Below are 27,704 nucleotides of genomic sequence, written 5' to 3'. Positions count from 1 at the left end.
CGGTCTCCTCTCTATGGTGTGCGGAGCTGTCCCCGCCCTCTCCCGGCTGCTGCGGCGATGGCGGAGGTGGAGGGCCCGGAGGCGCGGGACGGGGAGCCCCAGGAGCCGGAGCCGGAGGACGGGGAGCCCCTGGAGCCGGGCGGCTACCTCCTGTACAGGTAGCGGTCCCCCTCCGGCCGGGTCGCCCCGCTGCCTTCCCCCGGAGATCGGAGCAGCTCCGCGGGGGCCCGGTCCGCCCGCCAGGGCCGGGGGCCTCCCGCCGCAGCGCAGCGCGCCCAGCGGGACGGGGCAAGGGGCCCGCTGGGCCTGGCCGGGTCTCGGCGCTGGGAGTCAGGGGAGAGCGCTCAGCAGGGGCGGCCCAGCCAGGGGAGAGTCCCTAGGGGGAAGGGGAGAGCCTCAGGCGGGGAGGGAGGCACAGGGCGCGCCGCAAGAGCCGTTCGCGGCGGCGGCGGCGGCGGCCAACGCACCTGGCCGGGCGTCGGGGTTCTGGGTGGCCGGCCCAGTCACCCGCCTTGGCCCAAACGCTGAGCTGCGTTGAGAGCTCGGCCTTTGAGTTGGCGCAGCTTGTGGCCGAAGAGGTTTGTCTCTCTCTCACCCATAGAAGTTGGTCAATAGACGGTATTACCTCGCCCACCTTGTTCCTCTTATTACCTCGCCCACCTTGTTCCTCCAAGATCAAGGAACATAGTCCTAGGCTAGAACATGACCCGCGGATATGGCCACCCTGTGACTTATGTCTGTATCTGCAACTCTGTGGCAAAGATCATGACCACCATGAAGAATGGTACAACTGAATACATGTGGGTTTTTTTTCGGGGGTGGCTTGGGTCGTTTTTCCTAATAAAACACTGAAAAGAAAATGTAAATTTTACAGGCACAGAAAAGAATGGGCTGACATTGAACCAGTACCTCAAAATGACGGGCCAAATCCTGTGGTTCAGATCATCTACAGTGAAAAATGTAAGTTTAAAAAAAAAAAGATTTTAAGTATCATTAAACCTTGGTAAGGTGAAAACATCTGTGTAATATGTCAGTGGCACCATTGAAGCTAGAGTTTAGTTTTCAATAATATACGCTTTTGTGTTGGGTGTCACTGCTAGTAACTATATAAAAACATGTTTTAAGGTTCCTGTAGTCCTCTAGAAGTGAATTTTAAATGTTGAGAATTTAATATTAAAATGGTAAATACACCAGGTAAAATTACCATACACATTTGTTTTTTGAGAATTTATTTGTAAACCAACTTGAGCCTAGAACAAAGCTTAAGTATTTCACTTTGTCAAAATTATTGGGTATTATTGAAACTAAAAAAACTGAAGCATGGAAATGGCCTTAATACTGTCCCTGTTTTTAAAGGAACAATTCCATAAACTTGCATTTTTCTAGAGACTGGAGAATCTTGAGTTTCTCAAAGTTCCAAGGATAATGTTTGCCTGCTTTACAACCTTCACATCCTGGAGTGCCCACGCTTTTAAAAACAGAAACAAAACCCTCCTGTTTCTTTTCAGATTTTTAGAAATGATCTTTTAAAAATTATAGAATTAAGTCTGTTAAATAAATAAAGCAAGTATTAAAACTCCTTGGTAGACGGCCACATTCCAGGTAATGCAAGCAATTAGGATGGTGTGGGCTAGGCCTAGAGAAAAATGCAATAATGGATGTCAAGAATGTAGAGAAATAGCATGACTCCTAGTGCTCTCATAACTATTTTGGACATTATCTAGATGATGTGTTGAAAGATGTTTTGGGAGTTTTCTAGTATGAGAGATGTAAAGCATCCCACCACACTGATTCTAGTAACAGTGCTGTTGTATCAGTATGCAGACTGTTAGGCCCAAACACCTTCAAACAGGGTTTTAGGGAACAGTATTTTACACACACAAAGTAGCATCCATGGGTTGCCAGTCTTAAATCCTCTATTCGGGATTTCTTCTAGTTGTTTTGAGTAACACACTATCATCTATCCAGTCAGAGATGTCTACGATTACTTTCGGGCTGTTCTGCAGCGGGATGAAAGGAGTGAAAGAGCTTTTCAGTTAACCGGGGATGCCATTGAACTGAATGCTGCAAATTACACAGTGTGGTAAGTAATGGTGATTAAAATTAGCTGATTAGATTACCTGGTTTCTCTTTCAACTATTCTGGCAGTGTATTATTCAAAATATGACTGGCCTTGCTTGCTTTCTGGGAGGCTGGGGATTATTGGAAAGCTGCAGCAGGCTCATAAATTAAGATTTTAATGCAGTATCGCTAATTTCTGGGAAATGCTATCTGATAGTCTAAACTTTCCAACAAGATTAGGCCTAGCCATTAAAAACCACCACTGATTAAGATGACATGACAAATCATATTGAAAGTGTCTCTCTGATGACACACATTCCTAGTGAAAAGACTGGAACTATTTCCTGCTTGTTTCAAAGGAAGTTCTTATCATATATTAGCTGCTAGTTTTTTTGTAGTAAATATTACTGAAGTAATTCTATAATCCCCTTTGCAATACCCGCCAGTTTAATTTTCAAGTAAATACTAAACTTGTAAGGCCTTCTGAATTCACAGAATTAGATTTCTCAACCAATAGGTACTGTCAAATACTTCCCTGTGTATTTTTCCTATTAATATGATTGCATTGATTTATACCAGTTATTTTCATATCAGGAAGACTATGTTCAGTGAAATTGCAACAGATGTGGGGTATACAAGTCTTCAGTAGAAACTTAAAGTTGCTAAGATCTTGGATAGCAATATGTTTGTAACCTTACCTATTTTGGTTACTACCAGCTACCCAATAATGAATACGTCTTCAGAATTAGTTGTGTTCTTAAAAATTGGTTTAATTCTTAAAGTATTTTTAACTGAATTTACTCCAGCTTTTTTTTAAAAAAAAACCAACCTCCTAAATGGTGTGTGTGTTTTTTATTTTTCTTTAGGCATTTCCGGAGAGTCCTCCTGCATTCATTGAAAAAGGACCTACATGAGGAAATTAACTATATTACAGCTATCATTGAAGACCAGCCAAAGAATTACCAAGTCTGGTAAAAATCTTTTTGATTTCTAGAGACAAACTGTCTTACCTTTTACCACCTCAGAAATGGACATGGCTGCCAGTTCTAAAAGTGGGACGGTAAGGATTCACCCTTACTCCTTGGACGGAGCCAGTTTCAGAGGTGTTAAACAGGACTGCCCCCAGGCAGAGTTCTCCATAACTCTCTACTCCAATGCTAGGAGTACTGAGTAATGTAGTTAGGCATTTGAAAAGTTTTAAAAGTACCAGACTTATTCTGACGCAACAAAAATAAAGAAAATACAACTGAAGAATTTTTAGCTTTTAGCAGCTCTTGGATGTTGCTTTTTTTGTTGTAGAAATCCTCCCAAATGAAATAATGGAGAGGGATGACTGTGTTCTCTGAAGGCTCTGGCTATGAATTCTAACAGGGAGTGGATGTATCTGGTAGTAGTGTATACAGAAATATGTCTGCCGAAGATAAATTACATATCACAGCAGTTTCCAACCATGTAAAATAAATATACAAATGTGTCTCATCTAAAAAGTGTCTCAGCTTTCCACTATCTGGAAGCCTGGAGAGAGAACCTACAGAACAGTTATGTTGCTGGTCTGCAGATCTTCCAGTCTAGGGCAGAGCCATTGTCAGCACGTTGCAGAACAAACCAGGGGACAAGCTGGCTGACCCTCCCAGAGGCTTTGAATGCTTCAGATATGCTGGCCTTCAGCTATTCTAGTCTCATGAGACTTCATCCAAGGTGAAAAGCACCAAACAGGGCAGGAGATTAGCAATATGTTTTATTCATGTTCATAGGGCCTTGAATTTAACTTGTAACTTTATTCTTAGTGAAAATTTTGGATTAGAACAAAAAATGTCAGGTTAGCCCCTTGATTTTATACTAGAGGCTCATTTGGGCAAAATCTGCAAAACTCTGTGGAAAAATACAATAGAAAGGGCTTCCAGCACTCAATACCTTCCTGGACAGAGTGATTACTAAAATGGATACTTTAATAGAGGAAATACAAGGAATCCACAGGCCTGAAGGGATTACTCTTTAGCTCACAAAAGACCAAACTGAGTTTTCTTCTTGGGTATTTCATACATTTGGGTGGGCTGGCCAACTGCTTTGAGAATTATTGATATGAACATGAGTGAAACCTATTGTGTTCAGGGAACTGAGGACACTTCTTATTGCTGTGGGATGAGTTTCTAAGGGCTGAGCCAGACCTATAGCCTTGGTTTTATTTATAGGGAGTATCTGTGATGTATTCCAGCTTTATACAGGGTGACCAAATTTTCAGTGTAGAACTGTGCAGATCTTCCCCAGAACCTAGGACTTTGTGGCACGGTAGAGTGCTTCCTGGACCTCTGTATCGTGACCAGCTTAGGGATATTTCGATTGAGGGCAAGTCTACGCTACAGTGCTATATATTCACACCCTTGAGTGATGTAAGTTATATCAACTTAGGCTGTAGCATAGACCTGCCCAAAGAGAGAGACTTTGTGGCGAGCCTTAGCCACAAAGGAAAGAAGAGGGAAAATACAGGTGAGGTGCCTTGGCCAGTGTTAAGACAAGGAACCCACTGCTCTTAGTTTTTTGTGCTTGCATCTTGGAAAATTAACCATGAGTCTTTGCATTGAGCTTTAATGCAAATGAATCAAACTTTGGGACTCCCCGTAGGACTACTAACATGTGAGCACATGTTTGAGATCCTACACCACCTAGTAAGGTTGTCCAGGTTTAGTGATACTTTGATGTGAACCTCCTCAAGTGAGTGAAAGAAGATGCAGCTGAGCCTACTGAAAAGGAAACAGGTCATGTTTGTGGAGACGAGTTTCTGGTGCCTCCCTTTTCAGATGTGCTGTGGTCAAGGAGTTGTCTGGTATGACTAGAAGATGTTTCTCTGACTGAGGAGTGGCCTCTGGAAAAGAGCAAAGGTAATTAATGAATCCTGCTCCTCAGCCCAGGAAGACTTTGGGTGGAAGTGTCTGAGCTGACTGGAAAAAGAGCCAAGAATAGCTGGAGAGATGTATGAAGGAAGACAGCTAGCCAGTCCCTTGGAAACAGGAGTTGAAACCCATGGTCGTTTTATTTGTCCACTCTTTTCCTGAGATTTTCTGGTAGTCTGCACATGCTGCTTCCCTCCATTTGAGTGGTGTGGGAAGGAGAAGCTTGTATGCTGCTTGAATAGCATATTTGTTATGGAGGAAGTCCATCTGCCCATTCTTTTTAGCATCTGAAACTGACAGCTGACAAGGATTGGATAAATTAGGGTCTCACTGGCACCTCTGTCCTCAGATACAGAGGAGGACAGGTTGCAGGAGCAAGCAGAACGTTTGCAAGCTTTTGTGCTCTCTTCTTTAGCTGGAGACAGACCAACAATATGAATGCCTGAGCAAGCAGCAAGAAACTAATTGGGTGTCACCTCTGCCAACTCTGACCCAAAGGGTTCATGGCAACCCAAATGTTGCCATGAAGAGGCCTCTGAAATCTAAACGCTGGCTCCCAAGAAAAGGAAAAGCCATATTAGAGCTACAGAGTAATAGGAGTATCTGAAATGTTGTTCGCTGCCTGACAGAGGCCAAAGAATTGAACTGAAGAATTGATGCTGCAGATCGTTGCAAAGGTTCTGACTGGCTCTGCTTTCTGACATTTGAGAAACTTTGATTTGAAATTAGTACTTGTGTCCTTGCTCCAGTTTCCTAGAAATGAAGTGGTGGGACAAATAAGGCATTAATAGAATGTTTACAACACTTACTTTAGAAGTTGGGAGTGACAATGGGCAGGTTTTCATGTGTACTGGAACACACTGAATCTGAAAGCTTAGGAAGGCATTCTAAATTCAGTGACAAATGACAATGTAAAATAGATGGGGAAAATATTTTGAAAAAAATAAGTGATAGAGAACTTCAGTGTTCATAGGGGAAAAATTGTTAGGTTTTTAGGGGGGTTTCTATTCGAACGATGGGTCTAACCGTGAAAATCACTTGTTGGCGATCTGACAAGTTTCTAAGTGATACTGTCTCAAGCATGACCCATCTTGTGTACTCAAACTCAGTTCTATTTAAATGATTATACCCTCATTCTGTGTGGCTTTTCTCACCCACTTCTCAAGCATGTCAAACATAGCAATGATCCTTCTTTAAGAGGTTATGTACTAATATGTAGATACATTTCTGGCATTTTCTTGTTGCAAGTTTACACTATAGCAATCCCTAGAAAAGCTAGGTGAAATGTTTCATGGTTCTTTTAAAAAGTACTACTCTGGTGATGGGTTGGTGTCTTGGTGTTTTTTGTTTGTCCTGGTAAGTATTGTAATCAGGTGGTATTTTAATAAAGTCTAATGGTCAAGCAAATATTGGAAGGAAAATTTTTTAAATTCTTGTACTTTATCTTTAGGCACCACAGACGGGTGTTGGTAGAGTGGCTGAAGGATCCATCTCAAGAGCTTGAGTTTATAGCTGAAATTCTTAACCAGGATGCCAAAAATTACCATGCTTGGCAGCACAGACAGTGGGTTATTCAGGTATTGTATCCAGGTCTGCTGCTTTCTCTGTAAGGAGAATCCTCCCAAAATTGTAGAGGTTTGTTTCTTAAATGGAACTTTACACATTGACTTGTGTAGATGGAGTGAAAACAATTAAGTGGGTGTGAACTCAGAATTAACCAGTTCAAAATTTGCCTTTGTGCCTTTTGTTACAGGAAGCACTAGTAGCACCCTCTATATCAGCGTTTCTCAAATGCGGCCACCAGCTGCTTTTCTTGCGGCCACAGCCTCCTGGGCTGTGATTGGGGGGATGGGGTAAAAGCAGTAGCCCCACCCCCTACGTGTTGCTCCTGGATGCACCACCGTGGTGTTGTCTGCTGCCCCTCTGGACACAGCTGGGGCACAGAGCTGGAGGAGCAGGCAGCCAGTGAGTTTCCCAGCTTCCCTGGGGCAGTGGAGCAGCAGGCTGTGGTCACACAGCTTCAGGCTCCATCCCCATCTCCCAGCCACGAGGCTTCGGGCTCTGGCTATGAGGCTTCGGGCTCTGGCCCCCCATTGTCTCCCCCTGGACTGCCCCCAATTGCCCTGGCTCCTACTGCCTGTCCTGCCCCCAGGGCCGGTTCCAGGCACCAGCGTTCCAAGCAGATGCTTGGGGCAGCAGTCAGAAAGGGCAGAAGAGTTTCCATGGCAGTGGCAATTCGGCGGCAGCTTCTCCATTCCTCCAGCCGTGGCGGCAATTTGGCAGCAGCTTCTCTCTCTCCTGCTGGCCGTGGCAGCAATTCAGCGGCGACTTGGTAGCTAGCAATAAATAAATTACAATGATCTGAATCTGTATAGGTGCATATTTATTTGTTTTTCCTAAAGCTAGCTAAGTATTTTAGGAAAAAGTGTGAGAGTGACCACCAGCAAGAGTTCATGGCTTCACTTTGGGGCCACCAAAAAGTTTGTCCTGAGAACCCCTTCTATATAATGAGGGTTGCCTAACACTTGCCATTATACCTCCTGTTTTTCCCCAAAATTAACTAATTTCACAATTTACTACATTGATTTCTTCAACTCGGTCTAATCTTGGGGTCCAGTGTGAGAGAAGTTAGGTTGGAATTCTTCAAATGAAGAAGGAAGTAACTAGAATTTGTTAAAACGTGTTTAAATGTGAGGTTTTTTATTTTGTTTTTTTCTTCTCACCATTGTAGGAGTTCAAACTGTGGGATAATGAACTGGAGTATGTAGACCAGCTTCTGAAAGAGGATGTGAGAAACAACTCTGTCTGGAACCAAAGATACTTTGTAATTTCCAACACCACAGGCTACAACGATCCTGCTGTTCTAGAGAGAGAAGTCCAGTTAGTAATGCTGTGCACAATTACATTTGGTGCCCTCCATTTCTCATAGGCAAAAGAAGTGAGGCATGCTCTTGAATGCTTCAGAGGCTTCAGCTCCCCTTGACCTTTCCCTGGGTACAGAATAAAAGCTACACTGCTGGCATTGGTAGAAGATTTTGAACAATAATCAGGAGATCAAACATCCATGCTCATGTTAGATCTATCAGATGCCTTTTGATACCATTGATAATGAGGTGATGACTTGTCTGCAAGCTACATTTGAGTTGGAGAAGCCGATCTTGAGTAGCTCTCTTACTTGCTGAGCATTCTGAAAGGTTGATAGTGGGTAACTTCTTTTCCTCCCCCAGAGCACTTATGAAGGGTTCTATCTTGTGTCCCCTCTTGTTGAATGTATATCTGGATCTATTGGGAGGGTTAGTGTAGAGATATGGATTGCAGTATCCTAAGTATGTGGATGACACTCAGCTTTGTCTCCATTTCCTCTGACCAGAGTAAAGCGGTCAATGGATGCACCTAGTGCTTGGTTGAGATTGGGGCATGAATGAGAACTAGGTGGCTAAGGCTCAGGCGAGGTGAGGTTGGTCATGAGAAAAAAGCAGAAAAATGGATGGTGATATCTGTCCTTTTGGGTTTTGTTTGTTCAAGTTTGCAACTTAGGGGACTTATTAGATTCTCAGCTGCCACTGGCTGATCAGAGATCAGCAATAGCCAGGATGGCTTTTGTGGGAGTCCAACAGGTAGAACCTGTTTCTTGATGCAGACCTTACTACTGCTTTCCATGCTTTTGTCACCTCCAGGTTACCTTACTGCCAGGCAATTTATATGGAACTATGTATTGGAACTATGTATTGAACCCATCTGGAAACAGAAGTTGGTACAATATTTGGCAGCCTGCTAGTTTAAGCTAAATATCCTGCTGCAAGCATATTCTGACAGTGCTCCATGATCTGCGCTGGCTGCCTATTGATTTCTGGGTAGAATTTAAGGTTTTGGTACTGACCTATAAAGCACATTATTAGCTAGGGCCCCATCTCCTTGAGAAAACACATCTCTCTCCATGCAGTACTGCCGTGAGATTGATCAGCACGGATGCTTGGGGCTGGAGCCCCCAGTATAAAGCAGTGAGTTTCTGGATATGAGGGCCCCTCAACTTTGGAATCTCTTCAGAAATAGCGCTGGTGTAACTGAGGGCCTGCTTTGGTTTTCAGAAATGCTTATTACTGAAGATGATGCAAGAAGGAAAGCAACAGCTTGACTTTCAGATCCCAAGGGAGAAGACTGGGCTAACAGTTATTTAAAAAAAAAAAAAAAGTTCTTTCTGCCTAAACTAAGCACATTACAATAAGGAAATATTTTGGATAAAAATCTGGGTGTTTTTAAAAACAAAAAAATCCCAGATTTTTATTTTAAATAGGTTTATTTTTTAAAAGAAAAAATATTTGAAATTGACATCCTGCACTAAGGTCTAGACTTAGTATAATCTATTAAAATCATTTACATCGATTAAACAAAAAATTCAAGTAGAATGTTTGCTGCTGAAGTTTTAAAGAAAGTCAGACCACTGAACTGAGAGAAGTCACTGACTGAGCACCTGAAACCGGCGATTTAGGCCTAAAGCAGCCTTTGGTAGAAATAGCTACTTCTGCAAGTGCACAAGGAATATTGTCTTTTCACTTTTTTCAACTAGTTCAGCTCAATGACTAGCTCATTTAGAAAAGCGACTGGGCATTGAAAAAGCAGGAAAGCTCTTCTGGTCTATGAACAAAAACTAGGGGTGAGAGGAGGAGATGTACTAGTTCTAAAATCTTGAAGGACAGGTTGACCAGAAACAATCAGTTCGATTGACTAACTATAGAGAATACTTCCTTTGGTTAATAAATTAGTTCATTTTTAAATACAAAACAAGTTTTGATAAACTTAACTTTTTTATTATGTATCTAGCACATTTAAGGTAATTATATTTAATTAATGGAAAAACAATTCTAAAAGAATTCCTACTGCCATCCAAATAGAGCTTGACACACACCATGAGTAAAAAATTAGTAAATAAGAAGTTAGTCGTTCACCATGTTCTAACATAAAAAAATAAAAATTACACATTTATTTTGTATGTTAAGTTGTGTAATTAAGTGTGTATAGATACAGTGTATCCTCCTGGTTAGCAAAAACAAATATCAAATCTAGTGCAAAGGCTATAGTTAGCTGCAAATCCAATATTTTTTAATGGTTACTAACCAATGAGAATCAACCCCTCTTTAAGGAAATAAGTAAAAAGTACAAATGCAAAACAAAATTAAAATGAAGGTTTCCTTCTTTCTGATTTAATTCATAATTAAAATTGGTGATAGAAATAATGTTGATTTCAATCCGTTCACTCTGCGTGGAATGACCCAGTGCCTCTTCAGAGCACATCCTAAGCCCCTGAAGCAGTCCAACTGGGTGTTCATCAAGAGGGTTGAAAGACTTTAAATGAAAGCAATAAGAAAAAAACATTCATTTTTGTTTTCTCACAGATACCTCTTTCTTGAATGTTACTGAATCTGTACCACTTCTATGCCTGTGAGACTAGGCATTTCCAGATTAATTCTCCAGAGCTAGGGATTGGACACCTTCTTAGATTTATTTGTGAAGGATGACCCTGTGTTCAGAACTCAAATTGACATAAATTTAATCTGACTCCTACTCCAGAACCAGATTTGAAGGGTTAATCTTTCTAGATTTCAGCATAGACCTTAGCCTACCCGCTGTTGCCAAGATTTCTTATGGCGGTGGTAAGCTCTGTTCCTCTGCTAGTGACTGTAAAAAGGCTGCTCCAGAAGGGCGAGAAGGTTCAAATATTTTGAGATTGAAAACTGGTTGCAAAACTGCTCATTGCTCTCACCCGTTTCTGGAAATGAGTCTCACTGCTTGGGGATTTAGTGGAGAGAGAGGAACATGAAGGCTTTTTTGGTAGAGCTGGAAACATGACATTTTCTTTAATACTCTGCTTGGTGGATGACCCTCCTGACCGTGCGCTTGAAGAAGCTGCTTCTCTGCTCCTTCTCTTCACTTTAACTCTGCCACTGAACTAGGAAGGAACAGCCCATGTCCTCATTGGCACCGGTGCTATATGCCTCCAGTGAGTTTGCACAGGTGCAACTGATTGACCTTGTAAGTGGAGTTTTGCAAACAGTGCTGTGGATGCGCACAAAGAAATGGAATCCAGCATCTGTGGATTCTGCAGTCCTAGCATGTGCCCCTCTTCAACATACCATCAAATTGCATATTCTGTTATAGGTTTATTATGTCATACTGTGTGGGAGAGTTACCCTCTCCTGAAATAAACTACAAAATAATTGTAGGAATTCATATATTGTAAATTGAAGGTAAGTGCCTCTGGGCACATAACCGCTATCCTGCAGTGGCTTGTCCTGTCATGACAACTGCAGTTAAGTTGCATGGCAGTTATATTTTATGTCACCATCTGAGATGATCAGCAAAATGTCTGCTTTAGTCTGTATTTTAAAAAGCTTATGCAGAGGAGGGCTGAGACCAGTGAGATGGGGAGGAGGCTGCAAAGGAGATCTGAGTCTGGGTAAAGAAAACATGTTTCTCTTTTTGGCTCGTTGACCTCTGACAGAAGTGTAACCCATGTTTTCCCTCACAGGTACACTCTAGAAATGATCAAGACAGTGCCACATAATGAAAGTGCATGGAACTATCTAAAAGGGTGAGACTTGTATTTCATATCTGTGGGGTGAGGGCTTCTGGTAAGGGGGATTGTTGCAGGTTGGTGTTACTTGCAGGCCATTTCACATTGAATGTTTCATGCCTAGACATGTTTACAGCTCTGAGGGAACAACTGAAAAGCAATGATCCAGATAAGCCTGAGGTTATACCCACTTTAAGGGCTAATATAGTAACCTAATCTCCTGGCCCACTTTCCGTATAATTACTGATTGGGTAGCTTTGGTAGGGGATCATCAATACTGGTCACATTTGAAAGTGCACAGCAGGTTGCTTCTATTTACTGGATCCAAAAAAAAAAGTCTTAAGTATTTAAAATACCATATACATTATTTTTATTCATGGAGTCCTGACAGTGTGCTAGCCCCTCTGCAAAACACAAGATGGTGCTTTGTAGAGAAATGAAAAGTCTTTGATAGTACAGAACTCGGGAAGAGAAATGAAAGCCCCATTAGTTCATTGACTGGAGTCAAGATGCAGTAAAGAGAAAAGGACTTTCCCCTGACCTTGAAGGGTTAAGAGTTCTGCATTATATAGTGCCACCCTGCACCTATCATCTCTCACACACTTTCCACCTCTTCTTCCTAGCTGTGCTGAAACATTCAGTTTAAGAAACTGAGTTCAGAGTCCCAACAACTTAAAATATTTTCATAGTAGTAGAGGAAAGCAGTTTATAACCTTTTTGCTTGATCTTGCTCATCTCGCTGTGAGCCATACTTAATAATGGAAGGATATGTGGCATAAAACCACCAAAAGTTGACTTTTAAAAAAAAGGGGGGGTGGGGGATAAATGTATTAGGCTACACCAGCTATGCATTAGGAGGTTGTTGGTTAAATGCACCCTGCCTCATGTCTCACTGTGCACTTGAGATGTTCATCAATAGCTTACTACAGCAGTGGTTTTCAACTTGTGGGCTCCGGGGGTCTGCAGACTGCCTAAGATTTCCAAAGGGGTCTGCATCTCTATTCTAGGAGTCTGCAAATGAAAAAAGGTTGAAAACCACTGCTACAACAATGCTGACTTGTTGCTATATTGAACTACATCTATTACCCTCTGCCTCTTTTATATTTATAGCTCCTGTCAGATTAAAATCTTCAGATCAATCTATCAAAGCGAAAACTTGCTTAATTCTTTGTCAAAGCTGTCAGCAGTACTTACTAATCTCTGTTTTAGGATTCTACAGGATCATGGTCTTTCCAAATATCAAAATCTATTAGAGCAACTGCTGGATTTACAGCCAAGCCACAGTTCTCCCTATCTGATTGCCTTCCTTGTGGATATATATGAAGACATGCTAGAAAACCAGTGTAAGGACAAGGAAGAAACACTAAACAAAGCATTAGAGGTGAGTTGAGAGCTCACTTTCTCTACCTCAGGGAGTTTGTCTAGCTGAATCTGTTGCCACACAGAGCAAAGACTGGATTATTTTAATGGAAAAGCTCTCTTGTAAAACAGAGTTGTACATTAATTGCACAGTTATTGGAGATGATGGCATTAAGTAGTTGTTTCCGTTACTGTGCACTGTGGTTAATGAATTGTTAGTGTGCACTATCAGTCTACTACTTCTCATTATACTGAAGAGAAATCCTCTGAGCCACTCAGAAGTTCAGGGATGTTGGTGAGTTGTTTTTTCCCTGCACTCAGAAGGCATTTGACTTCCATTAGCAGTGTCCTGTTCTTAATAATCGTACAGTATGTGAATCCTTGGCCTCTTAGTGTCAATCAGTCTGTATGCAAGAATTTCCATAGTAGCTTGCCAACAACAGAGGCCATCTCTGCTTCACTTGACAGAAACGAAAAGCAGAAAGATCCCAAACATTACACACAAGAAAAGGAGGAAATGCCAATAAGTAAAGAAAATAAATGAGCTTTCAAATTGCTGAAAGAACAGATTTTTTTGTTTTTTAAAAACACCTTTGTGTAAGTTCCTAACATGCTCTTACTTCCCTCTACCTAGTTTAGCAGAGGGCTCTTGTCCTCAAAATAACTGATATGTATAGGGAGAATCCTTTAGCTTCTTGGTCCACAAGACTGGTAGAGCAGAACTCAACATGGTTCTTAAAGAGCTTTTTTTAAAACCTCTGAGGGTAACAGTAATGGAATTTAGCATGAGGTAGATTGAGGGACCTGTCCTGCATGAATTTATCCGGTTCTTTTTTGAACCGTTATAATCTTGGCCTTCACAGCATCCTCTGGCAATGAGTTCCAAAGGTTGACTGTGCATTGTGTGAAGAAATCCTTCCTTTTATTGGTTTTAAACTTGCTGCCTATTTTCATTTGGTGACCGCTTGTTCTTCATAGAATCATAGAATATCAGGGTTGGAAGGGACCTCAGTAGGTCATCTAGTCCAACCCCCTGCTCAAAGCAGGGCCAATCCCTAATTTTTGGCCCAGATCCCTAAATGGCCCCCTCAATGATTGAACTCATAACAACCCTGGGTTTAGCAGGCCAATGTTCAAACCACTGAGCTATCCCTCCCCCCCCCCCCACTTGTTCTTGTGTTATGAGGAGGAGTAAATAACACTTCCTTATTTACTTTCTCCACACCAGTCATGATTTTATAGACCTCTGTCATATCCCCCCTTAGTCGTCTCTTTTCCAAGCTGAAAAGTCCCAGTCTTATTATTCTCTCCTCATATGGAAGCTGTTCCATACCCCTAATCCTTTTTGTTGCCCTTTTCTAAGCCTTTTCCAATTCTAATGTACTTTTTTTTGAGATGGGGCAACCAGATCTGCATGTAGTATTCAAGATGTGGGCATACCATGGCTTTATACCATTCATCCTTCACAGTCCACCAGCACCAAAATTTGCCTTGATGCCTTAAAATTTCATGCCTCTTAAGTGTCAGCACTGTTCTGCTAAGCATTGGTTCTTTAATATACGTGGGGCTTGAAGTTGGTGGTACCGAGCTCTGGCTCATCAAACAAGACGCAGTGTTCTGCTTAACAAAAAGAACTGAATGGAACATTTGAAGGGCAATATTTATACCCAGGGGATGGAGCAAAATATCCAGATATCCTGTAAGGTGGTCAGGGGAAGATTTAACCTAGGACTGGAGAGTCACAGGAGACAAACTTCTGTTTGGCATCCAGGGCCGGACTAATGCAGGGGCTTTAGGGGCTGCAGCCTCGGGCTAAGGGGGGCCCTGCAGGCCAGGTGCAGCCCGCTGCTTTTCATCTGGCCCCTGAGCCTTGCGCGCTTCCCCTCTGCCCCCGGTGAGGCTGGAGCCACGAGCACCGGGTCACCGGCATGCCGCTGCGGCCCCTAGGCGACGGGTGTTCAAGGAATCTCTGCGCACTGCCCCCAGGGCCGGCTGTGCAGCTCCCATTGGCTGGGAGCTGTGGGGACAGCGCCTGCAGGCACTGCACAGAGCAGCCTGGCCCCTCCATCTAGGGGCTGGACATGCTGGGGAGCAGAGCAGAGAAGATCCTGCCTTAGCTCCGCTGCACCGCTGACCAGGAGCCGCCCAAAGTAAGTGCCTCCGGGCTGGAGCCTGCACCCCAACCCCCCACACCCAAACTCCCACCCAGGGCCTGCACCCTGGACCTCCTGCCACACCCAAACCCCCTGTCCCATCTCTGGCCCCACCCCCCCAGCTAAAGCTGCACCCCCTCTCACACCCCAATCCCCTGCCCCAGCCCTGAGGCCCTTCCTGTACTCCAAACCCCCAGGCCCCCCACAAAATCTAATAGCCCCGGGCCTACAGGAGAGTTAATCCAGCCCTGTTGGCATAAACTATAGAGATAATTGATTTGCTTTTAGGAAGATGCATTTACCAGAAGTCTGGATACTAGTGCAAAACTTGTGCATGAAAAACCATGCTTTGCTCGCTGAAGAGAAGGCTGTGTTTAATGTGTGTTTTTTAAGGACTGTTAAGCTTTTGGTTTAATATATGACAACTTTGTAATTTTTCCTTCTTAGTTATGTGACATTCTGGCTAATGAAAAAGACACAATCCGAAAGGAATACTGGAAGTATATTGGAAGGTCCCTTCAGAACAAGCACAGCACAGGCACCGAACAAGACTTGCGGACAGATCAGCAGCAGTAACTGCAAGTGGCAGAAGATGGTGTCAAGCTCTAAGATACTTATAAAGGAACTCCAAGTAGAGGGGCACAAGCCAGTAGTATAAGCTTAGATGTACTATTCCCCTCTGCCTGAGTGTGATGTAACTTTATGTGCACTGCACAGGTGTTGCTTTTAACAGGAACTGAGTGCGAAGTGTTCAATATAACACAATCCCCTTGGGTCACTGCTGCTACTGACAATAGCTATAGGTAGATCCAAAATGAATTTAAGACTTAATTACTTGAAGTATGCCAAAATAAAGGACTTATTTCTTAATAGGAAATACATAATGCTCTGCTATTTAAGGTACTGAATCAATTTCTCACACTCTAGCCTAATCCACTCCACGCCCCCCCTTTTCCTAATGCAGTACTTATAAGATTCATTGCAGATCACTTGTATGTAATGGTTATAAAGCAACTTAATTTTAGTTACTTTAAGCAGGGAATGTAATTGTTGCCATAGGCCAGAACAGCTCTGCAGCAGCAACAAAACTGCTATTATTGTACCCAACTAATGCCAACAACCTGGTTTTGTAATAAAAGCGTAGATATATTTCAAGTGCTCGTATGTGTTTTAGCACGTTGCTCTCTTCTTTTCACAATGTCTTGTAGCACCAAGACAATGCTTCCTGTCATTAACACCTCTTACCATAAATTAAAAGATGTGCCTCGGACAGGTACACACTCCAGGACACACATGCTTTTTAGTATTGGGATAGCCGTGTTAGTCTGTCCACAAAAGCAACAAGGAGGCTGGTGGCACCTTAAAGACTAACAGATTTATTTGGGCATAAGCTTTCGTGGGTAAAAAAAAAACCACTTCTTCAGATGCATCTGTAATTTTCACTCCAGGCATCTGAAGAAGTGGGTTTTTTACCCACGAAAGCTTATGCCCAAATAAATCTGTTAGTCTTTAAGGTGCTTTTTAGGTGTCAGTCCCTGGGTTAGGAGTTTTAAACTCCCATATTGCTTTAATGCATCTTGTGCCTTGGAGCATTCTGATCCGGACAGCAGCGGGGAGCTTTCATCATACTTGACGTAAAGAGCAGCCTTGAGTTATTTGTATGGGACGGCAACAGTGGTGAGTACCTTGAACTCAGAGAGCCAACCTCTCAGTGGAACATCCAGACCCGTCTTCATTTCAAAATGTCTGGGGTTTTTTCCTCCAGCTTCACCCAACCTCAGCTTTGTGGCAAATGGAGAAGCAATTTTGCATCAGATAGATCAAAACAAATGTAGTCAACATAGTGTAGCTCTTACCTTAACTAGATCTGGTTGGGCTGAAGAAATGTTCTTGTTGGTGGCCTTCCTGCAGAAAAATACCCAGACCTGTTCGTCCTTTACCCTTCCTCCACACTTACGATTCAGCCCTACAAAACAACCATTCCCCTACCAGCTGAAAAAATACAATGCAACTGAAGTTCAGAACAGCTAAAGATTTGTGTAGTAGTTTAGAGGAATCTAAAATCTGTCTTACCTTTCACTAATTGTTCTGTTGTTTGCAATAGTAAAACAATGGAGTTAACACCAGATGTATATCAGATGGAGGCCTTGTGTGCCATGAAATCAGTGAAACACATACTGTACTTTACAGATAGGCACAAGTATCCAAATAACTATTGGTATTTCTCCTATAACTTAAACAATTTTTAGCATGCAAGACAAAATTTGTTCTATGATTTTATTAAATTTATAGTCTCCAAATTTGAGAGCTTTTTAGGGGGCAATAAACTTGTATTTAAATTTTATTTTAATAAATGCTTTTTAATGTATTTTTCCCCTCTGTTGAAAAATAAGTTTAATAGAAATCTGAGAGGGTCCCTGAAATCAAATTTATTCTGAAAAACTACAGTGTCATCAGAGAGACTTTATATGCAAGTATTTCCATTGAGCTTGATGTTCCATCACAGATTTAAAACTTTTACCTTCTACTGGCAGTTAAACAATTTCCAACCATAATTAAACTACAGAATAAATGCGGAAAATTACCAGGACATGAGTAAGTCCAGGCTCTTCAAGGCAAGTCATGTATTTGTCTATCAATTCAGGAAAACAAATACTTCTGTACACATACATGAGCTATTGTCTAATGCAATCCTTGGCTGTATGAACAGCTGCATAGCACATGTGAGCACAGAAGTGATATTATTTCAGTATGGTACTGATGAGCACTCTCCCGGACTATTGTGTCCAGTTTTGAGGTTTACACTTCACAGGGTGTGTTGAAAAACTGGAGGGAGTTCAGAAAAGAGATACAAGAATGATTAAAGGTCTGGAAAACTTGCCTTAAGCCAAATAGACTGAACTGCCTATCAAGGAGAAGGTAAGAGGTGACTGGATCAGCCAAGAACACTATCCATACAAAGTGCTCCTATGCGGCCTGTTGAAACCCTCCCATGTTCAGGAAGGTGCTCTCAGTGAGGGTACCCTACCTGAGCCAGCTGGGAGTCAGTCAGTCTTTCCCTTCCTGGATGACTGACTCCTTTGAATTTCATAAGATAGACCTATAGACAGCAATAAACAAAGCTCTGCACTTGTTCAAGGGACTGAGGCTAACACATCTTGAACTCGTTACTTCTTTTAACATGGGCAAAACAATGTATTTTTCCCTAATCTTGTTCTCATAAACTGCTTAATTTTAACTGAAACTTAAAAAATCAGCCTGAAACAGATACCTGCCCTAGGTAATTTCAGCCCCAACAATTAGCTTGACAAAGTGATAAGCAACTAAAATAGGGTCTTACCATGCATGGGGTAACCTTTGCTATATGTGTTGCTACCCCCTCTGCCTATAATCAAATGAAACAGGAAACTGATCAGCCACTCAGGGCTTTACTACAGAGAGAAATTTACCGTGAGCCTAATTATACTGGTATAACTTCCCATGTGGTCATTCTGATTCTAGTATAAACTAAACTGGAAAAAGATACTCTTTCTAGAATAAGTGTCTATACAGGGAGTTATACCAGTATAAACTATAGAGGTATAATTATACTGGTAAATTTCCCCTATAGACAAGCAACCAGTGTCTGAGCGGGAAAAATCAATATAACATCTTCATTTACTAGACTTGTTTTTCCCATGGGAGTGCACACGTGCAGTGGTGACTACATATAGATGAGGATGAGTGCCGAGCCAAGTTAGGTGCTTTGCAGCAATGTGCAGAAAAAATGGGGTTAAAGAGATGTAGAATTTATTCTTTCTAGGTTCTGACAGTGGTGATAAAGTGGATTAGCGAATCAGTCGTGCATGGTTAATGAACTGGTCAGATTCAAAATAGACAGGGGAGCAGCTGCAACTGTTATTTTAGTCTACATATAAAAGTCTGTTATCAGCCTGAGGTAAACTCCCAAAATGTTATCCTGGATAGTTGGGGTGTAGGGCGGGACAGGGAAAGAAGGGGAAGGGAATGAACTGAAACATTTACCATGGAAATGCTGCTTTTCAGCATAGATTAATAGGAGTTCTGAGCACCCATCAATTTAAAGTCAACAGGCGCTGGTGGCCACATGTGAAAATCAGGTCACTTATTTAGGAACTTAACAAGATCTTAAGGTCTCTCGTCATATGTTTAGATGTAGGCTCTTTGGGGCAGGGACTGTCCTCTTCTTGCCTCCCTGATTGGGGCCTCCAGCTGCTACTATAATGCAAATCAAAACAATGCTGTTAAACTCCCATTCTTGAATCTTTGCCTCAATCCCAGATCTGTAAAGGTGATTAGGTGTTGCACTCAGCATTGCAACACCTGACTGATTTAGGAGCCACTTTTAAAAGGGATTTAGGAGTTTAAATTTCATCAATTATAGGATTTAGACTCCCAAGTGCTTAAATCCCTTCTGACAATGAGATTAGGCTCCAAAGTTTCAACTATGACTGCAGCAGATTTTAAAATCTGGCCCATAGTGTTTAATTGCAATTTTCCTTGCTGAAAAATTTTTTGTATCATCTCTGCATTAATAGAAACTAGTGTATATAAGTGTGGGGGAGGGGGAGCAGGCAGGGATTCATTGTTTAAAGTTCCCTGCCATATATTACAAAAACACTAGTTAGCAGTCTGAAAATCACCATTCCTTCATTCATGCCTGGGCAAATACAATATACAAAAGGCATTAGTTCATCTGGTCCCCATTCTAACCAGCTGGTTTCACACTTGCTAGCTAAATTGCAAAGAGCAGCTGCCTGTGAGTCAGTGCATACCTCAACATAACCTATATGCAAAGTCCCTGGCAGAGTCTTTATGCGGAGTAATCTTAGTTGGAAACTAACAATGGTAAGCAGAAGCGCAGTTTTTACCTAATGGATTAAAACTTTGATGCATATCCTGGCACTTCTGAAAATCCCCAAAGCCCCAGCACCTCCAAAAATTCCAAAACCACAAGTCCCTGACACCTCAGAAAATCCCCAAAGCCCTGGCACTTCTGAAAATCGCGTAAGTCCCAGCATCTCCAAAAATCCTGATATATCTGGCGCCTCCAAAAACAAAAAAAAGACTTGGCTCCTCTGAAAAATTGTGAGCCCACCTCTGAAAACCCAGAAGCATCGGCACTTCCAAAACTTCAAGTACCTCCAAAAATCCCAAAAGCCCCAGCACCTGTCAGAACCCCAAAAGCCTCTGTATCTCTGAAAAAGCCAAAAGTCATAGCACCTTCAAAAATCCTGAAACCTCAAAAGCCATGGCACCTCTGAAAATCCTCACACCCCCCAAAACCCCAGCACCTCCAAAAATCCCCAAACCACAAAAGCACCAGCACCTCTGAAAAAAAAAACAAAAAACCCTCACTCCTCCGAAAATACCAAATTCCAAGGCACCTCCCAAAATCCTGAAAATCCCAAAAGTCCTGGCAATTCCAAAAATCCCAAAAGCCCAGGTACTCTGAAAATCCCCAAAGCTCCAGCAACTCCCAAAATCCAAAACCCTCAAAATGCACGAAACCTCTGAAAACCCCTAAAGCCCTGGCACCTCTGAAAATCCCCAATCCCAAGCACCTCTGGAAATCCCAAAACACAAAAATCCCTGACACCTGTGAAAATTCTGAAAATCAAAAATCCCAAAAAACCCAGCACCTTCAAAAATCCTTAAAAATTCCAAAAGACCCAATGTCTCCAAAAACCACCAAATCTCCAACGCATCTGAAAATCCCCAAATCCCAGGCACATCCCCAAAACTCTGGAACCTCCAAAAACACCCTAAACCCTAACACTTAAAAAAAAAACCCTAAAGCACCAGCACTTCCAAAAAAACCCCAAACCCTCTCATTTCTGAAAAGCACAAACCCCAGCACCTCTGGAAACTCCAAAAGCCCCTGTATATCCAAAAAAAACACCAAAGTCCCACACCTCCAAAAAACCTGAAAGCCTCAGAATCTGAGCAAATCCTGAAAATCCCCAAAAGGCCAGGCACCTCAGGAAATCCCAAAAGCCTCATGTGATGGGGTGTTCACCCCACACAAGAGTGGAAGGGACTAATGAAGGCCTCATGGGCACACTACACCTCATTACAGAAAGGAGCAGTGGAGTGGAGGTGAGTCCTCCAAGTGGCCTAGAGAGTCTATGCGGCATGCAGCCAACTGGCCAAGAGGCTGCACGGAGCAGCCAATCAGGGCCCAGCAGGCTAATACAAAAGGAGCTGCAGGGCAGAGCAGGGTTAGCAACTGTGGGGGAGCTGATAGAAGTGGGGACTTTGTTCTTAGCAGGTTGCAGAAAGGGTAGCACCTTGGACTGTGCAGTTACTGGCAAGGAGTAAGAGGGAGCTTCTGGCTGACTGTTAGGACTCACTGGCTGAATACCCTGTGAAGAAGGTGCTGGGGCCCCAGGAAAGTGGCCTAGAGAATTGATGCCACATTGAGTTTAAAGAGACACAGTAGGAGCCTGCTGTCTACAGAGTCCTTTAGTTAGGATCCAGAGTAGTGAGCAGGCCTGGGACATCCCCTTGCCTCATTCACCACTGGGAAACTGGCCAGAATAATGGACTGAACCCCAGAAGCAGGGAAATACGGACAATGATAAAACCAGAGATTGGAGTCATGAAGAGGACAGTGTGGTTCCTAGACTGAGGTGGGTCTGCGGGTGGAGAGGGTGCACAGGCTGGCAGAGCTAATCCCCAGGATGGCCTGCAGGAGGCACCACTGTGGTGAGTAGACCCCAGCATATCTAAAAATCTAAAGCCCCAAAAGCCACAGAACACTTTCTAGGAAATACCTGATACCCCAAAAGCCCTAGTACCTCTAAAAATCCTGAAACCCCAAAAACCCAGGAACCTCCAAAAATAATGAAAATTGGAGGGTATTAGGATTTTTGGGAAAGAAGTAAGACTTGTACCTATGATTAATAATATCAAACTCCCTCTCTCTTCTTCCCACCACCAGTATAGATGTCAAACTATGCTTATGTTGGAGGGAGTCCCTTGGCACGGCACTGCTCTCCAGCCCCAGCCATGGTGAGTATGGCCTGCCAGGGCCAAGGAGGGGCTTTCAGTCCCTGTGCCATGTGTGTAGGGCAATGCAGTACTGGTGCTATTTTCCGCAGGTGGTGGTGGTTTGAGCTGTTGTCTCACTCCTGAGGGTAAAGGCATAAAGAAGTCAGTTGCTACTGGCATCCCAAAGCTGCCCTGGCCTCTATACCGCTAGCCTATTTACTGAAATGGCTCCTGCTGAACTCACAGCAGAGTAGTGTGGGAAAATGCCCTACCATGGAGGAAGAAATAAGGCAGCCATCCCTAGAAACCTGCGGGAGAGGATTTCCGAGGATCTCCGTGAATGTCCTGAGATCTCTCAGGAGGGTATAAGGTACAGCCCTCTGGACACAAACTGCTGTGCATGCCCCACTTCCCACCTAACCCAACAGGGGAATGAAAAGCAGATGCCAGCTCTGCCTGTGTTTGTACCTCTTCTCGAATGAGTAAAACAATGAGAAGTTGATACCTTTGTCTTGTTAGCTTGGGGTGGGGCTGGGCGCTATCTTTACATTTAAACATTGTAAGGAAAAATGCATTTACACATTTACCAGAGTTCCTTTCCCCTTCATCAGGTTTATCCATGCCCAGCTGGCAGGACTGGCTAGACTGGCAGAGTCTCAAACAGATCCTGGTTCTCAGCATAACTGGAGTCGTGTCCTTCCCCCCCCCCCCCATGTCTCCCTACTTCTTCTCCTCCACTTACTCCTCATTGTTCATGGCAGGGATCTGTCTTGGGCTCCTCCAAGGTATACACAATGATCTGTGAGGTGCTGACAAGTATGGCATGCAGTTTCTTGTAGAAGCGGCATGTTTGCAGGACAGCACCAGATCTATTGTGCTCCCTGGCCTTGTGGTATCCCTGGCAAAGTTTCTTTGCTTTCATGTGTCACTGCGGCTGATCCCTGTTGTACCACTTTGCCTATGGCCCCTGTGTAAACTGTTTATAGATGCCCTTGTTTCTACACATGGTCTGTAACTGTGATTACCCAGTCTCTTCTCCCACACAGGCCCAGGAGATCAATACCTCCTGTCTACTCCAGGCCAGAGTGAATGGTGTGTGTGTGGAGCCACCATGTTTCGTTGGGAAGTTGCACACAACAAGGGAGAGCTGCTAGGTGTGCTCGCTAATGAGAAAGATAGTTGAAAAACATGCAGAGGGCTTAAGGGGGAGGGCTTCTCTGACCTGTGGGCAGGGTGAAGTTTAAAATTGTGACCAGAGCGGTCACTGTTGCAGGGAATGCGGCATTGTAGGACAGCATCTGGAAAACTGTTAGGGTTGACACAGATAATGCCTTGTCTACGCTCATACTGCATTGACCTTGGTAGGTTGGCTGCGAATCTACACTGTTCGGGGAGGTGAAACCAAGCACTTATGTCGGCTGGAGACAAATATGAGTGCAGATAAACACACAGGTTGACGCAAGACTCTACCTAACTTTGTAGCCTAGAGCAGGCCTTGGTGACTTAGGAGCACTGCAAACCCAAATTGAATAGTATAGCCTAGTGGAAGCATTTTGGCTTTCTTGACTTGTGGATGTTCAATATAGCTAACAGTGGTGTTGGCCGCAAATATAGCGCAGGCTAATTCCTGGTTTTTGTTTTTGTGGCGTTCTCATAGCAAGGATGTTAATGAACTCCTGAACCTGTCTTTGGGGATCTAATGCTCTAAATGTGAAACCTCTTAGTACAGAAAGTCTCCGTGTAAGAGCTGACATTCCACTGACTGTTAGAGCTAGTTCCCCTCTCCTTTGGGAGAGGAGATTGTAGCAGAGCATTCTGTGTGGGGCCCTCTGCTCTGGAACAGTCTTCCCCTCCTGGGTCAAAATTGTTCAAGTCTATTGACCATCAGAACAAGATACACTTTTCTATGTGATTTGCTGCAGGGAGTGCTTTGAGTGGTATTAGAGGTGCAGGTCAGAAGGAAATGTGGAGTTCTGTGAACAACTTAATTTTGTCTTCATAATTTATGGCAGGGGCCTCTTGAGCCTTGTGCAGGCATGCCTCTTGATTTGTTCTTAATAGTTATACAATTAGAAAAGTGAAGAGACAAGTACAAAACAGCCCCTTTAGCAATTTAAGAAACTAATGAACTAGCAACATACAATATTTTTATTTCAGTTGATTTGCAATATAAATGAAATATTTAGCACTCTGCCTAAAATAGCAAAGATACTGCCATGAGGGCAGGAAAGTGTTTTAACAGTATCTAACAATACTAAACTGAACTAACTACTGGAAATAGTTTTAATTTCAGAATCTTCTACAGGGAGTGGGGTGGACATCACTGAGACCTGGTTTATGCTAGAAAATTAACTTTGTTTAAATACATTGGTTAGGGGTGTGAAAAATCCACACCCTTGAGCAGAGTAGTTAAACTGACCTAAATCCCTGCATATATAGTGCTAGGTGTTGCTGTAGCGTTTTAAGCATAGATGAGCCCTGAGTTCTGATGCAGGTGGTGAGAGGGAACTGAATATTGGGTGGGGCTGCACTTTCCTTACCCCCCTGGGTGGGGTGTGAGGACAGCTCCACTGGACATTGCTGGCCAAAAAGTTTCTGGACCCACATATGAGGGGGTGTGTGTATATACCATGAGTGGGATCCACATGATTAGTATTCAAAGAAACTGGAAGGATTATTAATCTCCATTTTACAGATGAGGAATTGAGGCATAGAGAGATTAAATGACCTTTCCTAAGGTCACCTAGTGAACCTGTGGCAGAGTCAAGAACTGAACCCAAATCTCCTGAGGCCCAGTGCGATGTCTCGGCCACAAGACTATGTTAGAGATACACAGAGAGCAGCTCTTTCAGGTGGCCGATGCGTTGACAAAATGTAGGACAAAACACCATTTGATGTAAAATTGACAAATGGGTCCTGGAATCCTGGTTTTAAGGGACATCTGGTTACCCCGAGCCATCAACTCTCATTTGGCTCATCTTTTGTGTTTGTGGTTTTTTGTCGTGTGTGTGAGAGAGAGAAGTTCATAACTTTCTTCGGGGTCCTGGCAGATTTTTGCCTTTGACAGGGACCACCACCTCCCATCATTTCAAAGAGCACTGAAGCCTGAGGCTGCCCTCAGTCAAAATGGCCACCATTTCCCTTGAGCTTCTGCATGTGACTGAGGATGCCCGATGGGCACCATTCTGTCCCTATCTTCTCTCTCCTTCCCCCCCCCCCCCATTGTTTTCAGTGAGACTGAAGCTAAGCTACCTTTAGGGAGGATGGCCAGTAGGGTGATGGAGAATACAGGAGGGAGTGCAGGAGAATAAATGGGGAGGAAAAGGGATGTAGGGCATATTGATAGGCATTGCTGGACAATGTGGGGTGTAGGGGTAAAACTGAGGGGAGTGTAGGGGTATTTAGGGCAGGAAGTAAACAGAAGGAACAGGAGAATGTGAGGTTGACTGGGGTGCCAGAGAATGTGGGGTACAGGAGGGAGACTGACTCAAAAGTATGAGGGGAAAGGAGCAAAGGAGACTTTGAGGGAACATTTTGGGTGAGATGGCTATAGGTATAGTGGGTGGGAGATATTCAGGGATGGGCCAGAACAGAGAGAGACAGGACTGTGCTAAAATACTCAATGGGGAGGCTTGCATTTCTGGTTGTATTTTTAAAAGGTTAATTGTATGTCAAAGTTTGGAAATGAGATGATCATGCAAATTAAGTGTAGGTGCCTCCTTCTAAAGACAAAGTGATCATTATAATAAATGTAATTCTTTGCAAGCCAATTATTTTGGGCATCTGACTCATGACTTAATGTTTGGGGTTGGCAATATATATTTAATTTTATAAATATTTGGGATATTCAGCTTAATGCATAGTGGTACATGACCATGGAGGACAAGAAACAGTTAATGGTTTTGTTTTTGGAGATGGTTGACAGAAAGATTTTGCTCACTTCTCCCCCTACCACTATGGCTGGCCCTGTGTCCTTGACCAAGTGTGATTAAAAATTGGTTGGAATGAATAATAAAATTAATAACTGATTTAAAAAATCAGTTTTGAGCATGCTCAGTAGTATTTGCTAGGTTTTTTTAAACTGAGATTAATGATTCCCCACCCTCTTTATGACATCACTGCATATTTCACTGCTCAAGAGCCAAGAAAGAAGACTGGCAGACTAGGCACACAAGGACACAGCTACTATCAGGCTGTTTTGGGTGTATCACTGAGATGTACAATCATCCAAACATAATGCCTTACTAGCAGGGAAAGAAGGATGTCACAGATGTGAAAAAAACTGTGCTCTAACACTTTGTGGGTTTATTTTTAACTTTTCCAGCATTCTGCAAAGTCTAAATTTTTTTATTTTAAAAAAAAAAGCGCCTTGTTTTCGGTTCCCAAGATTGGAAACCACCTCAGTGTAAAGGGATGTGTTGTTGCCCTGTTAACTCTGCTTTGCAGAAAACTGTCTGCAAGTCCAAATCTGAACCCACCCTCCCATTAACAAAAGGTCACTTTGAATGATTGATGCTACTATTAATCAGAGGCGTTTTCCTTTTCTCTGAAAAATGCAAAGTTAAAGGCAAAAGCTACGTTAATGTAACATTAAAGCTACTCAGCAGCGTTTATTTTATTTTATTTTATTTAAATATCAGAACATGCCCCAGTTAAGGTTGCTGCAGCATCAGCCTGTGTAGTTGACCACGTACACCTAACAACCAGCAATACTGAGCTCCCTAGCTGAGAAACACCCCAGTAAGGGGCTTTTGCTATGTGCATCATAGCACAGGGACCAGGAGCCTTAACTTCCCCCTTTCTGGCTTTTTAAAGGTTAACGTTACATTGCATCAGCCCAGTCGCTGGGTTATAAGAAAGAGGAAAGTTTCAGGCAGGGAGCCATGTGGGTCGGGGGGGGCTCCGTGTTCTCCGCTCCACCTGCACTTCCGGAGGTGCACCCGGGCTTCTCAGGCTTCCCGCAGGCTGGTGTATCACATGGCTGGGCCCAACAATCATGGAAAGTACAAGACCCCCTCCCCGCTTTTCTTCCTTCCCCAAAGCCTGGCTGCCGCCGGGTTTCGCACTTTGCTTTAAGGGGCTGTCATCCCAGCCCCCCTCGAGCCCTGGCCGCCGGGCGGGGGGGCTCTGCAGCGCGGGCTCTGGCTGGGCCCTTCTCCAGCCCGGGCCCCCCCTGCTTGCGGCCAGCCCCAGCCCCGTTGCTCCCGCCGCGCAAGGTGACTGTGTCCCGGCCCCGGCGGGGGAGTCAGTGGACCCCAGGCTGGGCTCCCGGCCGCCGAGGCTGCCGCATCCCGGCCGCCGCCCTGGGGCAGGGGCGGAAGCTGGCCGCGGGCGGGGAGCTCGGGCTGCGCGGGGCGGTGCCGGCGCTCCCGGCCCCCCTCGCTGCCGAGCATTTCCTCTTCCTCCCTGCATGCAGCAGCCGCGGCGGCCGCCGGGCGGGGGGAGGGAGGGGGCTGGGCGGAGGCGGCGGCGGCGGCGGAGCTGTGGCCGGGAGCGGGAGGCGCCCAGACCCAGCCCGGGGACGCGAGTGGCCGCGGCGCAGCGGAAGCGGGGGCCAGGGGAAGGAGGCGGGGGGCGGCGCTAGGAGCCGGCGGGGCCCGACGAGAGTCACCGTGTCACGGCGCCCGGGAAGCTGCTGGATCCGCCCCCTGGAGAGGC

At 43.9% G+C, this 27,704-nt stretch overlaps 1 protein-coding gene across 1 annotated transcript; it reads left to right on the top strand.

The window, feature by feature from the left end:
• FNTA (farnesyltransferase, CAAX box, subunit alpha) lies at positions 1 to 16,190 on the top strand. Its single transcript, XM_048851633.2, has 9 exons — positions 1 to 158; positions 875 to 960; positions 1,969 to 2,083; positions 2,928 to 3,032; positions 6,403 to 6,529; positions 7,684 to 7,832; positions 11,479 to 11,541; positions 12,733 to 12,904; positions 15,483 to 16,190. The coding sequence occupies exons 1-9, from the start codon at positions 58 to 60 to the stop codon at positions 15,609 to 15,611; spliced, it is 1,047 nt and encodes a 348-aa protein (XP_048707590.1). The 5' UTR covers positions 1 to 57; the 3' UTR covers positions 15,612 to 16,190.
• The last annotated feature ends 11,514 nt before the right edge of the window (positions 16,191 to 27,704 follow it).

This window comes from Caretta caretta, chromosome 5 (assembly GCF_965140235.1).
Source record: "Caretta caretta isolate rCarCar2 chromosome 5, rCarCar1.hap1, whole genome shotgun sequence".
Lineage (NCBI taxonomy): Eukaryota > Metazoa > Chordata > Testudines > Cheloniidae > Caretta > Caretta caretta.
This window is presented reverse-complemented; position numbering and strand designations above follow the sequence as displayed.